This window comes from Channa argus, chromosome 17 (assembly GCF_033026475.1).
Source record: "Channa argus isolate prfri chromosome 17, Channa argus male v1.0, whole genome shotgun sequence".
Taxonomy (NCBI): Eukaryota; Metazoa; Chordata; class Actinopteri; order Anabantiformes; family Channidae; genus Channa; species Channa argus.
Genome location: NC_090213.1, coordinates 9,419,580 through 9,436,611, shown reverse-complemented (window position 1 = coordinate 9,436,611; position 17,032 = coordinate 9,419,580). Strand labels below are relative to the sequence as shown.

Here is a 17,032-nt window from a genome sequence, read left to right as displayed (position 1 = left end):
TCTGATCTTATGCATGTATACAACTCTGATGTGACCATTGTTAGGGTCCCAAACCCTAATGCATTTGTGGATTTAACCAAAATGTGAGCCACATGCTTACAGTTGAACCCTTAAAGTATATATATTTTCCTTCAAGATAGGCTTAAACAGAAACTTTTCCATAAATGTCCAAATTTCAAACTATCTTATCACTCTAGTTACCCTACCCTCTTTGTTGTTGCTGTCTTATAGAACTGCTCTCTCATATGAAGTCAGGTCTAAAGCATCCCTTTCAAACGAGACAGTGGATGTCATACGGATTCCTTTGTAGAGTGTGCAAGAGACACAATGAAGCACATTGAAGCAGCAATATTCGCATGATTAGAAATGATAAATTATGTATACTGTAAACCTAGGTTCTGTTTCCAGTGCATGCATTTAAAAAAAAGCTCATGTTTACTTCTACCAGTTACTGCTATGGTGTATTAATATGATGATGGTAAAATCAGGGTCTGGTACTGCACACACTATGCTAGTTGGCACAGTATTTACCCTGAAACCTCTAAGGGGCATCACAAATGAAAGTGATGATTTTGTTTGTTCAGCATGTCATCTGAACATAGCCTTACTTTTGCCAAAAAGTCTAATAAGCATATTGCTCAAAATATTGGACTTTAAATACTCTAGCTTAAATGTAGAGTAACTTACAGTCGCAAAGTAATGCAAGATTCCTGGATTTCCTGGATTAGGGTAAATGCTGTTAATGGTAGGAAACATATAGTACATATGACCAGCAGGGTTTTGAAGTGTCTGAAGAGGAATTGAAAGTATAAATTAAGTGCCCTGAAGTCATCGAGATTGGTTTCTTTTTCATAATTTGGTAACGTTCTGTTACTGCCCATTCTGTAAAATATTCTAAGCATTTGGAGTCTCAGCAGGTTGTGGATAGAGAAACAGACTGCGCTCCAGGTGAGCGCACACAGCAAAAGACGAGAGGCGGTTGTCGCGTTTGCTCATCGTTCATGTGTCCTTGTACTTGCCTGAAAACCAATAGTGAAAGGTTTGCAGTGGCTAACCACACGTTTTTGTTCTCGGCAAGAGAAATATACAATACTGTATGTGATAATGAAACCAGTCTGGTGTGGTGTGATGAAAAAAAATACACCCACTCAGCAAATGCATGTTTATCTTTGTTACCTCAGGAAGTTGACACATTTTGCTTATTTATTTTTTTCTCTTTTCTAAGTTAAAATTGAGAGCAACTTCTCTCATCACACATTCCTCTCCCGCTGGATTTGGTGCGATTTTAACCACATTACCGTTGTTTGATACCTTTCTTACCCTGTGTTTCCATTTCTGTCTTGTCTCTTATTCCCTCTCCTTCCTGTTGCACATGCAGTCTCACTCTCTTACACAAACAGGTGATAGGGGATTGCATTGAGCTCAGTTACTCATTATCCCCTCATCCACTCCTGTCAGTTAGCCGCCCGCTCTTCCACTGCTTTCCTTGGCAGGGGAACAGCTGATATCTGAGAGCCATGCTTACAACGCTGAACTTTCCTTCCTAGACTTATTGTTTGGAAATATAGGCAGAAAAAATGCATTTTGCACTACTTTTCATTTTAGTAGGACTTTAAATTAGAATAAAGAAGAAACACTGAGTAATGCTGTCTGCTTTATACTTCTAAATTTTTACATTTACACCAATTTGCCATAACTTACAGTACTTGACAGAACCCAGCCCAAAGCTGCACATGATTTTTGTTCTAACTCATCGTGAAATGCATATTACTATACAAAAATTGACAATTGCCCCAGAGGAAAGCAGTGGGACCTGGGCGACTTGTAGGTTGAGGCCGAGCCATGCCACTTTGGTTTTAGGTGTGTGCCTGTATGTGTTTGCTTGGCAAACTTGATGGAAATCTGGTTTGGCAGAGCCATATTTACAGTTCACTAGTAGATCTACACTGTGTGGTGGCTGCCACTAATCCCACAGTGTGCTGACTCTGCAGTAAACCTGCACAGATACAGTTTACACCAAAAGAAACTGTGATAGTGGGTTGGTTCTGTTAATGCTCTCTCTGTATGTTCTCCTGCATTACTGTGTGTGTGTGTGTGTGTGTGTGTGTGTGTGTGTGTGTGTGTGTGTGTGCGTCTCCCCAGGTGAGTGGGCACAGACAGGTAATGTAGTGTACAGAGTCATCGATTTTCCCGCTGCACAGGAAGCAGCTGGTTATTGATTCAAAGGGACAATGATGTCACTGTAGACGGTGTGGGGTGTTTACTTATCCATGTTGAGGTACTGAGGTGCTTGATCTGGTCAAATAATCCTCTCTCACACTCTCTGCTCCTACCTTTTATCACTCCTCTCTCATCACTCTTTCCGCCCACATCTTTTAATTCATTGTGAATGCCCTCCTTAACCCCAACATCCATTATGTGTGATATAATCACTGATGAGCAAAGTCCTATTTAAAGCCATATGTTTGCTTTCAGAGGTAGTATATACGAGAGTCATCAGTGCCGATTGCATTTTTGTCAAATTTTAATGACACAACACATTATAGTTGCTTAGAAGTATAAACATACAAATACAGTGGTGTACAGTGGCTATGTAAGACCACTGACACACATAATCTCTCAGCTGCAGGAAGTTATATGTACATTTTTGTAAATCCTAAAGACAGTGACCTTAAAATAGTGATAAAAAGAACACCTTTATTATTTGTAGAGGAATGGCTTACATGATGACTGAATGGACAATGTGGCTAATGCTTCTTTTCACCACAGTGATATAATTAGTGGTAAGCACCTACAACGAACAGAAGCCATCTTAGCTCTTAAATATAAATGACACATCAGTGTTTCAGTGAGATATTTAAATCAGGCTCAAGTCCACAAGGGGAAGTATATAAATGATTTGCAGCCTTTGGTTTGCTCTTTTCTTTTGGCAGGGGGCCTGTAATTGATTAACCACAGAGCAAATATGTCTTAACGCTACCTGTGGCATGAGAGAAGAGCGAGACAGAGCAACACATCCAATGCAGACACTCTTCTGTCAGGGTCACCAGGTCCATGCAGAGTTTGTAAAAGTGAAGAACCACTTGCACACAATCTCTACATGTTAACCTTACACATTTTAAGGTACTTGCACAATAACAATAAATCTCAGCTGAAATTACTTAGACATTTCCCCTTTAAGAGCTTTTATCCCCAAATAACAGCTTAACTAGTGAAAGATTGCAAGTGCTACAATGTTTTATTTAAGATAATTGTTCTATTATTTCGCTCAGAAATTATTATAATTTAATTTAAGTTTAAATTACAATAAGTAAATGACTCTGCACACACTGTTTGTGGGATTTGTGGTCATATTTTAGTCCCACAACTAAATGTGCCTGGGTAAGCTCTTTATTATTTTTTCTTCTTTTGTTTTGGACAGTACAAACTCATGATCTCATGTCATGTGGTTTGTGCTTTCATATTTGAGGAACTTTGTGGTTATAGTCCTAAGAGGACAACATGCATGTGCATGTACTAAGAGTTTGTGTAGGTTGGTATCTGTCCCTCCTGTGGTTGTGCAGAAAAAAGACAAATGGGACATTTATGAGGAACTAGTTTAAAAAAATAAGGAAAAGGAGAGTTGTTGTAATCGTTACAAACTAGATGTACACTTAAGTTTATTAGAGCTAGATGTGATTCAGATCTGACTCACTGACCTTTGACTGACCATTTTTATTCCCGGATTATGCTGTATATTTTTGGAAGCACACTTCACCCAGGAGAGAAAAAAAAACCTAATGCCTAAAGGGAAAAACCAGCCCATACATGTTTTTATATAATGCCAACAATTTATCCAGAACAAGTCATGTGTTTTTAAGGCCCACCAGATTAACTGAACTCTAATTTGCAAATATATCATTCGACTGCAACATTAACATTAACATAGAACTATTAATATAAAACATGTTTTTATAAAAAATATGTGTATCATTATAGGTAAACCACCTGTCAGCACATAAAGTGGGTAAACGGTGGTTTTTGATGCTTATTTTTTATTAGTTACTGTACATGTTTTGTCATGAATACCATAATCAGTATTGTTTATTGTACATTGTTTTTTGGTTGAGCATTTTTGATTTGAGTAAAATATTTACATTTCATTTAGGAGGGCAATGCCTGCCTCCTACCTTCCTCTGTACACACTGTATTGCATTTTACTGTGTATGTGGCCATGCTGACCCTTGTCCTCCAAGACGTTAAGACGACCAGTATTAATGTTGTGGCTGGCTGGTCTATATACTGAATATAAACACATGCACCGTCATTACACAATTGTCAGCTGACTGTTTAGTATAACAACATAACAGGTAGGGCATAACAGATATCCTAAGCTTTTGGTTTTTCTACATGTTGAAGAAATGTGCATGGGGTTCTATTTAAATGCTCCTTGTTCAAAGCATTTGCAGGTGGTACATATTTCTTCAGTTTCAAAACTAAGAACGGAACTAAAATGGATTTTATCTGATCTGTCTTCATCTGATGCAATTCATAGCATGTGGCTAACTTGCTCACCAAAGAGGGTAGTAAATGTTATTAAATGCTATAGTAAGTTATTATTTTAAAATGCAAAGAATTTTGATTGTGAAATCTGGCATAATTAAAATTTTAAACTGCATTGGTGCTGGGAACAGCAGTTTGTCCAACAACAGTAGCAACAGTAAATAAGGGGTTACACACTATAGCTTTCATAGTAAAATTATAACTATATTACATAAGAAATTGACTGAATTACTTTATTTTGTTGAATGTGGGAAAGCTTTAATTCACTGTTGGGAAAATAAATGACAGCACTGGTGTCAAAAGCCATCTGCAATGTCAGTGAAAACATATTGAATACAACAACTTTTTAGTTAACATGTGAATTTAAACACAAATTCCATCCTGCCTCTTTCCCATTTCTCCTCTGTTTCCTCTGTTCAGTGTAAATTGAAGCGTCTGCTGTTTTGAAATCTGTAAAATTACTGGAAATGTTGAGTCAGTGATGGCGGTTATAAGGACACAGACCAGGGTGCTCAAATTTCCACCTAATCAAAGTGACATTTCATAAATGATTAAACAATAATGTGGCGGTCGCCATGATGTCACACTCAAATTAGGTTCTGCCACCCATTTGGTTCTGCCATTCAGTACCGGGGCTTATTGCCTATTAATGAAGTAATAAGACACTGCCAAAGTGGTTCTTAGGCCCATATCACTTCCTCTACCTGAAAGTACTTTGGTATCACATCCCCTCACTCTTCCCTTCAACTTTGCAATTAAAATATATCCTGGTGAAGGCTACAGATTGAGAGAATAGACTGTGGAAACAGAGAAGGGCAGAAGTGAAAACGGGACCTCACAGAAGTACAGATTCATCAGTGTGCAATAGATCTGCAACCCTTTGTGATGTATTACATCAGACTTTATCAGCTGTCTGTTTTTGTCTGCTCCCTCAGCTGCTATACCTCACACTGGATCACCGCTCTCACGACTATCAACCCTTCTTGTTATGTTGTATAAAAAGAGGTTATTGAGTTGTGTTTTTATGAGAAGGGACATGAAATTAGTCAGTGACTCATCATTTTTATTGCCCTTTAATTTAATGTCTAACATTCAAATTACTACAAGTAGACAGGGTGTTATAGCCTGTAAGCTGCTGTTAAGAACTGGTTTCTTGGTATTTCTGGGAGTGAATCATCACCTCTGTGTATTCTCGCAGAAACAGGTGAAGAGTTGGCTCCTTTGTGTCCTGTTTACAGTGCCCATTAAGATTTATAGGGTGATGATCAACAGCTTTTTGGCTCGATTCCCAGTGAGATGAGTCATGTTTTGCTCAGTCAGCAGAGCCGAGGTCTTGAGAGAGAGAGAGAGAGAGAGAGAGGGAGACAGAGAAGGCACGCAGCAGCGTCACATCAGAGGAGCTGTTTTCTTTCGGGCTGCAAGCACCTCTGTACTCGCACCAAGATCATTTCCCATAGGTAAACTTTGTATAAAGGGGGAGTCAACCTATAGCTGAGGTTGACGTTATAGAAATAGAAGCAAAAACAACAGTCAAGGCAAATGGGAGAGTTTTTCCATTGATTTGTGGTGGCTGTGTTGTATCAGGCTAAAGATAGCAGGGGAGGCTTTAGTATTTTCTGTTTTTCAATGGGATCTTTTCTCTCGCAGCCAGTTGTATTGTGACAGCTGCCCTCTCCTTGCTAGAATAACATCCCTGGGAACTCACTCTTCCTCATGTGCTCACCAGGGTTGCAGACCAACGCCTTTCCCCTGGATTGTCACACAAAGTACATATAGATTATTTAGAGACGAGTGTATATGCATGTTTACAACTAGCACTACCAAGTCCTAAAAAGACCAGTCTTGTTTGTTTCAGATGCCTCTTTTCCCCTCTATCTGTAGTTGTTCTCCTCTTTTCTCTGGGCTCCCTGAGTTCCCCACAGTTCCACAGTGTTTCGTGGAATCAAGGGAAATTTGCTTCCTTCCAGTATTGGAGTTTGCTGGTCCAGGACCTGCTGGTCTGGGGGCCACGCCTCTCCTTTCAGGAAAGCCGGCGCTTGGCGGGACTGCTCCATTCTGATAGTCTGCCAGAGTATACACAGATTAGAAAAAATTGACCAAGAGTTGCTCAAAGAGGACCAAAGGGCAGTTTCTGGTCCAGTTAATTCCCATACTGATCTGACTTTAGCTCATAGATCTCTATAAATCAAATAGAAATGATGGTTAAAATAAAAAAAAAAAGTCTTATTCTACACTCGGAAGCTAATGATTAACAGGTTCTTATGACCTAGCACAGTTGAAATTGCTCCAAAACATGTGAACTGATGGAAGTTTTCTGGACAGGTAAGAGTTAACACACCAGTTTGCTCAGTGATGGATGCACAGGCTTGAACCTAGAGCTGTGTTTGATGAGTGCGGTGGTGGGGGGGGGGACCCTCTTAGTTTTCCGGTTTTAGTTTCTGATTGTGTAAAGTTTTTAAATGATCCTCATATCTATAGATCTGGAATATTTATATATCCTTACATTTTCCTTTACTGTTAAAAGACATTAGCACAGCTTTCAAAGTAACTTGTTTACAGGGACAAAGTTCTCCAGTTGTTTTTCACTGATGAGAGATGTAAGCCTTTGGGCTAAGTTGATCCATGTGGTTTTGCGTTCGCTGTGAAATTGCAAGATATTTGTTTTGTCACTTTCTGTCAGAGAAACTGAAGCAGACAAACAACTGTGAAAATAGATCTGAAAACCAAATTACTTTCTATGAAACAGACCAGATTAGCTTGTTCAGTGAACTTCATACCTCAGCAGAACTTTTCTTTCTTGTTTTTCTTTAAGAGAAAAGAGAGGGGGAGAGAGAGAGAAGATTGGTTCCTGAAACTGTTGTTCTGCCCTGTGATTGGTTGAAGCCTGTTGCTAGGCTTATGTCAGTGTTCGAGAGTTTTCTTCTTCCTCTCCTCTGAGCACTGATAGGTCAGGTTTAAACTGGTCTGGTGGACTTGTGCCACTTGTTGAACATCCCCACGCTTTTTGCGGTTCCCTTGTAACTTACTGCATGAGAAAACACAGCAGCCGCAGCACTGAGACACACATGTGCAAAGTTTACGCCTGGCAAAGCTTCCTCTGTTTTTTGTTTTTTTAATCTTAACTTTTATCATCAACTTTATTGGTTTAGGGCTGTTCCTAATTCTGCTCCACAATCATAAAGGAAAAACAACTGCTTTTGAAAAAGTAGCTGCCATTCCTGTTTACTTATAAAACTTTATAGAATTTATTCTTTATAGTAAACTGTTGGATCTTAATGAAATAGTTTCTTTTAAATTACGAATTGTCTGCTCCAGATTTTGTACCTACCTCACACCACATTCTGCAGCAATATCATTCTGTCCTGTGTTGTTTTCTTGCAGCTGTAGCCCATACGGTATCTGTTTACTGGTTTGCCTCACTAGGCTAAACCTTATATTCCTCAGTGGCAAAGCCACTTATGGAAGTTGCTTGTTTTTTTTTCTTCAGCAGGTTTCATTCTTTACTTCCGTCATCACCTTCTTATGTGTAGTGCTAACACTTTTCAGACCTGAATAGTGGCTGTAAAACATTTGTTTTGTACCTTTGTGGAGCACAGATGGGATGGCCGGCTTTGATTTAAAGACACACTGGGTTGCAACAAGGACAATTTATCATGTTTTTTCAGAAAAGTCATATATATAAACAACCCCATGGACTTGTCCAATCACTCTTGCAGCATATTATACAGTTTGCTGCAATCTGATAATAAGCATGTGCAAAGTTTCATGTGTTAAGGTGAGCATGTGTGATTTTGTCTGAATGGACTTTATCACAACAAGAAGCTATTACAGGATCACGGCAAATGTTAAAATTTAGTTTACTAGTGGAAAGGAGACACAAACTCAGGAAACTGGCTAAAAACAGTTAACTAACATTAACAATCAACATAACATTGACAATTACCATAAACTTGTGATCCTACCAGACCATGAAAAGTTCCTTAAGTATAATAAACTATGATAGGATGGATATTCGTTCTGATTGCATTCATTTTTTTTTTAAAAAGATACCATGTGCTCTCTTCTTTTAAACATTACATACACTAAATTTAAAGTTCTGCATACATTATTTTTGTATTTGACATAAAAATAAGTAGTTACTGCTCTGTCCAGTTTCTGAAAGCCATTAGGGGAGTTTGTTTGATTTGATGCACAGTAGCTGCACTGTAAATATAGAAAGTTTTAGTCTTTAAAAACATGTTGGGTGGAAACAGTGTTAAAGTAATCACGTTTGAAGCAATATTACATTGCGATAATGACCCCCGAAAGAGCATATGTAAAACACTTTTTTAATCTGCACAATCTCCCAGCATATTACTCTTAATGGTAATATTTTTATACCCAATTCCAACACCAGTGGAAATGTGTCCATTGTTTGGACTTTCCTTCACTCGACCCCTATCTGATGATATAAACACTGTTAAAACCAATCAGAGATGATTCTTGTTGTTTCCAGAAGCCTTTCCATTCATCAGAACCAATCTTTCTAATGTTGAATTAACCTTTATACGCCCAACACACACACACACAAATATGCCCAACACCCACAATGCCACATCCTCAGGGTTGCACTGTGATTGAGTGTCCAACCTTTTGCTGAAAGGTCACTAGTTTAGCTCATTCAACAACTGCTGCGTGCTGTGTACATCTAAATGAATATGTTCATGCTCATTAATTGGGACGTTCCCTTTCAGGAATTGTTAGCCTCAGTCAGTCTTTAAAGGGGTACTAGTACTAGCAATACTGGACCCACAGAGTACTCTGTGTGTGTGCTGTGACAATAGGGTTAGGCCCTAACCACGAGGCCGGTCCCCTGAGCCTAAGCGCTTTTATGTGAAAGGGTTTGATGTGGCATAAGCCTGAACGCTGACCAGCCTCTTGTGCAGCTTTGCTGAGCCATGGGGCTCCTGGCAGCCCTGGGAGTGCTGACTCCAGCCCTGGGAACATGTTTACTGCTGCCTCACACCCCACCCTGTGGCATCAGGAGAGGGTCCAAAGAGGAGGGGGCAGCAGTTGGGTTGATTCACACAATGAACCTGCTGAATACAGTGCTGCTGGTGATGGGGACTTGCAGTCTGACTTAGCAGGCCTGTGATCACAGTGCACAGGGGCAGACTTGCCTTTCCTTGGCACATTTAACATCTGCTTTTGGTACTATAGATAGACTGAGATTAGGAAAGTATATCACAACCCATACAACATGTTCCTGTTAGTCTAGTCTTTGTGGAATCCTTTTTAATGTGCTGAAGAAGCATTATTTTAAAAGTTCAAACATGACCGATATGTGTGTATGAAAACCATACATTTCAAAGACACATTTACAATTTCTCATACAAAAAAGTTCAGCAGACCTGTCTGAATGACACAAGGTTTAATTTGATCATTTTCAGTACAGTTTTAAGAACGTCTCATCTTTTTTCTCTGAGTAATTATTGACCACTGTGGTGTGATAAACCAGTTGGACTGTTTCAGAGAACATGTTATTGTCAGGTCAGGATAAACAAAGCTATAAGAGCTACCTTCCTTATCTCTGCTTCCTCCAGGCCTTTAAAGGACTCCTTCAGCCCAGGCTGATTGGTGCAGGAATGGCAGTATCTGTGGTCTGATAGGCTGCGGTGCAGAAACCACTAACTGAAGGGCTGTTGTTGTTGGAGCAGGTCCCACAGCTTTTCATCTAGCTTCATGCTGATGCTGATCTGTGCACACAAGGACCATTACTTTTTCTTGTGCTCACCAAGCAGAGCTGGGGCTCATCATAATGTGGCAAGAAGCCAATAGGGGGGACTTGCTTCTGCATGCTAGAGCTGGCTTTGGATGTTGTTTTCTTTAAATGCACATCATACAGATAACACACACACGTGCCCTTTTTCCAGCTATATTTGGAATCTGCACAAAGCTATCTCTAGCATACTCTTTGTTATACTATAACTATTTCAGTTTGATTGATTGCAGTCATTGATTAGCAAACAGAGTGTAATGCATAAAAAAGTCAATGATGATCAATAGCAGCAGGGAACAAAAGGAGAGGGAAGCGATGGTTTCTTAGGGGGATTGTTCTCTTTGCTCACGTTTAGTACCCCCCTCTCTCCTCATGCGTAGCCCCGCCCTCATATGCACGCGCCGCCTTTTTTTTTCCTCTGAGATGTTGTTGTCGCCACAGATTGGCCGCCGAGCACGTCACTCAACACGAAGCCGGACTTATTTACCGAATGTATGACCGAGAGAGGACGGTATTCTGCTGTAGGGCTGCAACAGCTGACTACTGAGCACTTTACCCAGTGCCTCAAGGAACAAAGAAAAGAGGAAACAGCCATTCAGAAGATTTTTGTTATTTAGACTTAGTTTTTTTTTTTACAGCCCTAAAATAATCAAAGTGCAGAGAGGACACGAGATGAGGCACGCAGTCGCACCGGCAGAAACTGTGGAAAATAATTCTTTCGCAGTGACAAGCTTGTTAAAGATATGTACCCATTGTGAACGACTTGGCAAAAAGGTAAGAGAAAGGAATCGCTCGCCAAAATGCCCCGTTTGAAAAGCGTCAGTGTGCTGTCGACACTTACGTGACAAGATGTTTAGTGTTGCGTTTTCTTTTGCACAAACGAGCTTCGGAGCTTTTGTCTTTGTCCGGGGTTGTTTACCAGCGACAGGAGTTCGTGGTCAACGGGCATGAAATGGTTTCTGGGTTTTACTAATCTCGAGAATCCACTTCAAAAGACACAGACACAAATGACTCGGATAAAGGGATGTTTTCACCACAGTGTCATTTCTCATTATTCGAGATTTTGCCGTCATTCATTTCTGTCCTTCACCTGCTTCATTGTTGGTTGAGGGACAATGTCCTACCGAGACATGTCTCGACAAGCAGCGGAAAGTTACAAGACTTATTATAGACTGTAATGTGTTCGGGGTCTTGTGAGGGCAAACTGTCTGCTTGCGTGTTTTGATCTATCCTTAAATATGTAATCTCAAGGATTAAGTGTGGGTGCATGCATTTGTCTTTGACACTGCAGAGTATCGTGCTGCTGCTGCTACAAATGGGAAAACGTTAAATCGTATTTCTTTTTTCATTTAATAATGAGGAGTCTCTCCAAGTTTGTTGGTGTCAAGACAAACGAAGTGACTTTGATTTGTTCCTCTGATTGGAAGAAATGCAGAGGGGCAGCAGTAGAAATGGGGAAGTGATGATCGTAGACAAAAGGAGCTAGAACTCCTCTGCTTTCCTGTAATATTTAAAGTGCACGTTTCTCTCCTTTATTGCCCTTTTAGGACTTGGGGGTAAGGATCCCAAGACCCTTAGGTAACGGACCAAGCAGATTTATCCCTGAAAAAGAGGTAGGGGTCAAGTCAACCTGTTCTGCCTAAAAATGAAAACCTTTACTTACATACACACACACACACACACACACACACACACACACACACACACACACACACACACACACACACACACACACACACACATATACATATATATATATATATATATATATATATATATATATGACAGAGAGAGCTAACATACATAATGTTTGCGTTCAGATTCTTCAAGTCAGTAAAGTGGACACCAGGACACAGTCGATATTTGAGGACGCCTTTGCAGCCCTCGGTCGCCTCGACAATATTTCTCTAGTAATGGGATTTCACCCGCAGTACCTTGAGAGTTTCCTCCGCACACAGCACTACTTGCTGCAGATGGATGGACCCCTATCTTTGCACTACCGACACTACATCTGCATCATGGTGAGATCATACTCTGATTATCGAATCCACCTCTTGTTTAGCTGTTTGTATTTTCAATCAATGTAGTAAAATAACTGGTGTTCATCCCTTTTCTTATGATCCTGCAGGCAGCAGCTAGACACCAGTGTTCCTACTTGGTCAACCTGCATGTGAACGACTTCCTCCAGGTCGGTGGAGATTCAAAGTGGCTCAACGGCTTGGATGAAGCACCACAGAAGCTGCAGCAGCTTGGAGAACTTAACAAAATCCTGGCCCACCGACCATGGCTTCTCACAAAGGAGCACATTGAGGTGAGAGAACGGGCACCGTCTGCAGGGTAAATGTTGACATGAATCTTATGTAACAGGCTGATATCATGAGTAGAGGTCGTAATATAACTGCAGCTGAATAATTTGGATGGATTTGGAAATGAAGACAGGAAGTTGGGAGAATTGATATGGGGAGGGTGGGGGGGGGACTGGAAAATTAAGACATGCTAAATTGGATTTGAAGGGTCAAAACATGTTTCCCCACTTCACCAAAGGTCAGTGACGTTGATGTCATTATTTGGCTCCACTTAGCATAGCTCACAGTTTTCCCTTTTATTACTTCCAGCGACTTCTGAAGGCTGAGGAACATAGCTGGTCCTTGGCAGAGCTAATCCATGCTGTTGTCCTACTCACACACTACCACTCCCTTGCTTCGTTCACATTTGGCTGCGGCATCTCCCCTGAGATCCACTGTGACGGCGGACACACATTCAGACCCCCCTCCCTTAGCCAATATTGCTTGTGTGACATTGCTAATGGCAACGGTCATCCTAATCACCATGATGATCCATTTGCCAACCAGGTGAGTAGTAAAGGATAGCGTGCGCATGTGCAGTGAGAGAAAATTGAGGACTTGTGTTGGTTTTCGTAAAATTGTGTAACCGTTAAAGAAAGATTTGTGCAACTTAACGAGAGTTGCTGACCTTTGTGTCTGCAGGAGGTGTGTGGCGAGGTGGAAGTGCTGATGGAGCGTATGAAGCAGCTGCAGGAGTGCCGGGATGACGAGGAGGCCAGCCAGGAGGAGATGGCTACTCGCTTTGAAAGGGAGAAGACTGAGAGCATGCTGGTGGTCACAGCGGAGGACGAGGAGTGTGTCCCATCCAGAGATATCTCCCGACACTTTGAGGACCCCAGCTATGGCTATAAGGACTTCTCCAGGAGGGGTGAGCACGTGCCCACATTCAGAGCTCAGGTAAAGACTAAATTCAATCAGAATACAGAGATCAAGATAATCCATATGACTGTTATTAACTAATTTTTTGTTCCACCAGGATTATAGCTGGGAGGATCATGGCTTCTCTCTGGTCAACCGATTGTATCCTGATGTCGGTCAGATGCTGGATGAGAAGTTCCAGATGGCCTACAACCTGACCTACAACACCATGGCAACACACAAGGATGTGGATACCAGTATGCTGCGCAGAGCCATCTGGAACTACATCCACTGCATGTTTGGTATCAGGTCAGTTGCTGCGTACTCAGAAAGCTACGGCAGTGCTTTCCTGTTGTGTCATGTGCCTTTTGAATTCTAATGGATGTTGTTTTGCTCATTTAGCACTGTAGCCTCTCTTTGCTAACATTTTCTCTCATTGTTCTCAGGTATGATGACTATGATTACGGGGAGATAAACCAGCTTCTGGATCGCAGCTTTAAGATCTATATCAAGACCATGGTGTGTAGTCCTGAGAAGACCACCAAACGAATGTATGAAAGTTTCTGGAGGCAGTTTCAGCACTCAGAGAAGGTGGGAGAAAATCCTGAATCTCCTGTACTAGTATGTTGCAGATATTTTAGAATTAAGAAAGTTTAATTCTGTCTCTTGTATCTTTTTTTTTTTGCAGGTCCATGTTAATCTGCTTCTTATGGAAGCGCGAATGCAAGCAGAACTTTTATACGCTCTGAGAGCGATCACCTGCTACATGACATGAAGTGCTTTTGCCGTTTTTATCATTGTCTTGTCATTGTTGTTGCTCTTTATGGGACATTTCAAGGAAAAAAGAAAATCAAGGGGTGGGGGGGAATCAACAAAAATGTGTGGAAGAGAGCCCTGGGGTGTGATGGTGCTTGTTGGATCGATGTTTAGAAGAGGATGAGAACAAACAGAAAGCAAGGGGAAAAAAAAGAACTGTTGAAGAAAAGTCATCTCAAACTACAAGTGGATACAGTTTGTGTTGACTGCAATGCCAAAACCGACCAACAGAGGGCAGCCTGGAGCAAACCTTAGGTCAGCTGGGTCATTTGTGCCAGAGCACTGACACCGGAGGCATGCAAGACAATATTACAGTATTTCAGCTTGCAACATGTTCATTGCCAATCTCTTCTGTCTCCTGCAAGAGTGAAGACCCATACTAAATCCCCCAAAAGCAGAGCGGTCACAGAGAATCTCCTCTTTGGTTCTGTTTTCACTGTTTTGTTGAAGTTTCCATAAGATCTTTTTACTTCATTTTGTATTAAGAGACGTAGATGTTGCTGTAAGAGATGGAAGCATTTGGGCAATCTTGTTTTTACGTGTGCCTGAACTATCCAGCACAGTGTTTGTACGTGCTGATGCTGCTGCTCCCATGTTGTATTCAGTGGGGTCATATTGATCCCCAAACTCGCCCCCCTCCCCAACCCTCCCCTAAGCCCCCTATCCATTAGAAATCATTAGCATTACCCCCCTCCCTCTTATCCTTTACCCCCCATCCTGAAATCTCAAATGTCAATGTAAGCTAATCCAAGGAGTGTGTGAAAACCAGAGAGGTGTTGGAAAGCAACTCAAAGAACACTGTCTGAGCCCTTTTTTGACTTTTGACTGTACGTGTGTGGATGAGTTCTGTGCTCAAGATGACTGAGGTGTGAATGTGTGTGTGTTTTTCACAGAAATAATGGAGAAAAACAAGGTGTCTGTAAATTTCATGTGTCCAAAAAAAAAAAAAAAAGCGAGGCATTTCGAAGTAAAGACTTCTTGCTTCTGCTGTAGTTTTCTCTGTTATTGTGAGATAAATTTTCATCATGTATTGATGATAATGTCTTTATTTTTCTGATAATTTGTGGGGGGGTGGGGTGATATAAAAAAGATATTCAAAAAGAAAGTTAGAAACCAGGTTTTCAAGAAGGGATTTGCTTTTGGTTACTGTAACCACATCTTATGTCTTCCGCTTATCCCAACTGCCTGGTAACCCTAACACCTTCAAAGCTTTGGATTGTACATTTTATCAGTAAATGAATACCTCTTCTGGTTTGCTCTATAAAACATAAAAAGTGCTCTTTGGGGAGCAGGGCCTTTTTCCGGGTGGCCATGTCCCCATTTCCCGGGAGCTTGACTGGTCCGCACAGGGCCGACTGCAGTCGATATCTGTTAAATGCAAAAGGTTGTAGCTGTGCTTATTTCCCTTCTGGGGGAAGCCTAACCAGTGCAAAGCAGCATTTTGTTTTGTTTACTAAATCCATTTAAGTACTGCATTCTTCTGAGGTTGGATTGAATCAAACAGCTAATTAAGTGATATCCAGATGAGGAAGAGGAGGGCAATGATGGTACATTTGGAAGTGGTTTGAGAGAAGGTTGAGTTTTATTTTTTTTTTCAAACTTCTGACTTATGTCAGTTACTGACGTTTTTATATGAAACTATATGAAAAAGATGGAAAAAAATAAACTTATATTGAATCGTGTATCATTTGTAGTTTTCTACATGTAATAACTTCATTGATCAGAGATTGTATTAGAAGTGGTGAGGCCGACACAATTCAGGAATCAGTCACAGCACAATCAGTGTCATTATTTGCTAACTTCCACTATTCAGTTGCACAAGTACAGGAAATTAAAGCATTGTTATTAGTAAGCTTTTTTTGACTGCTGTTATGCAAATGATCAGTTATAAAAAAGACATGAAGTGTTGTTCTAACATCTATTATTTTTCTAAAGAACACTTTGACAATAAAGCTGATTTGATTAGGCTGAACTCAGGAGAATAGTTCAGTTTGTCATCAGTGCAGTCCAGGGACTGTCATGTGAATTTCATTTTACTGTATAAGCTTGACTGCATGACTCACTGGGAACCAGATAATGGTCCTTGCTTCTGTGGTGCGATGGAAGTCAACATTAATCTTTGCTCTTGACTAATATCTCGACTGAGATAAGGGGGGGTCCTTTGTATGACACCGTCCCTCTTTTTACTGTTTGCTTCTACATCTTACCTCACTGGGAAAATGCTTCATCATTCTCTATGAGGCTGGTAGTGTGTCTGAAATTCAGGGTGTTTCCCCTCGAGGCCACAGAGGCCTGTCTCTTGATACACAATCACCAGCAGTAACTCAGTGACATCCCCAGTGACAAAACTGCCTTCAAATTCTGGTGGCTTTCCCTGATAATGCATTGCATAGGATTATGTTAATACCAGCCAGTCAATTGTCTTCATATCATCCTGAGAAATTATATGTAGAGAACAATGTTTGTCGTTGTCGCATTGGCTAATGAGTTGTTGAGCCGTTTTTAAATCATTGGCTTGTTTAGTGGTTGTTTTAAGGTCACTATTGTGTAATATCTGGGGAAACAGACACTGGGTTTTTTCTTTTCTTTTTTTTTTTACATTAAGTGCCATTTCTTATTTGTTTCAATGTAATAACAATGTGATTTTGAAACGCTGTTCTTTAGGCTACTTGTTGTAACTTTGTAAGTACTGCCTGCTCCCATATCTGTATAA

General features: G+C 40.6%; 1 protein-coding gene across 3 annotated transcripts in view; it reads left to right on the top strand.

The window, feature by feature from the left end:
* sesn1 (sestrin 1) overlaps window positions 1-16,001 on the top strand; it is a 40,414-nt gene extending 24,413 nt beyond the window's left edge. The window contains exons 1-9 of one of the 3 annotated variants that reach the window (XM_067481384.1): window positions 10,798-11,074; window positions 11,848-11,913; window positions 12,121-12,321; window positions 12,429-12,611; window positions 12,916-13,152; window positions 13,288-13,542; window positions 13,622-13,812; window positions 13,950-14,094; window positions 14,192-16,001. In XM_067481384.1, the coding sequence (XP_067337485.1) occupies window positions 10,973-11,074; window positions 11,848-11,913; window positions 12,121-12,321; window positions 12,429-12,611; window positions 12,916-13,152; window positions 13,288-13,542; window positions 13,622-13,812; window positions 13,950-14,094; window positions 14,192-14,278 (1,467 nt within the window). In that variant the 5' untranslated portion in view covers window positions 10,798-10,972 and the 3' untranslated portion in view covers window positions 14,279-16,001. Of the gene's footprint in view, window positions 1-10,797; window positions 11,075-11,847; window positions 11,914-12,120; window positions 12,322-12,428; window positions 12,612-12,915; window positions 13,153-13,287; window positions 13,543-13,621; window positions 13,813-13,949; window positions 14,095-14,191 lie in introns of those variants that run through there. The other 2 variants (XM_067481383.1, XM_067481385.1) reach the window with 2 other exon arrangements.
* The last annotated feature ends 1,031 nt before the right edge of the window (window positions 16,002-17,032 follow it).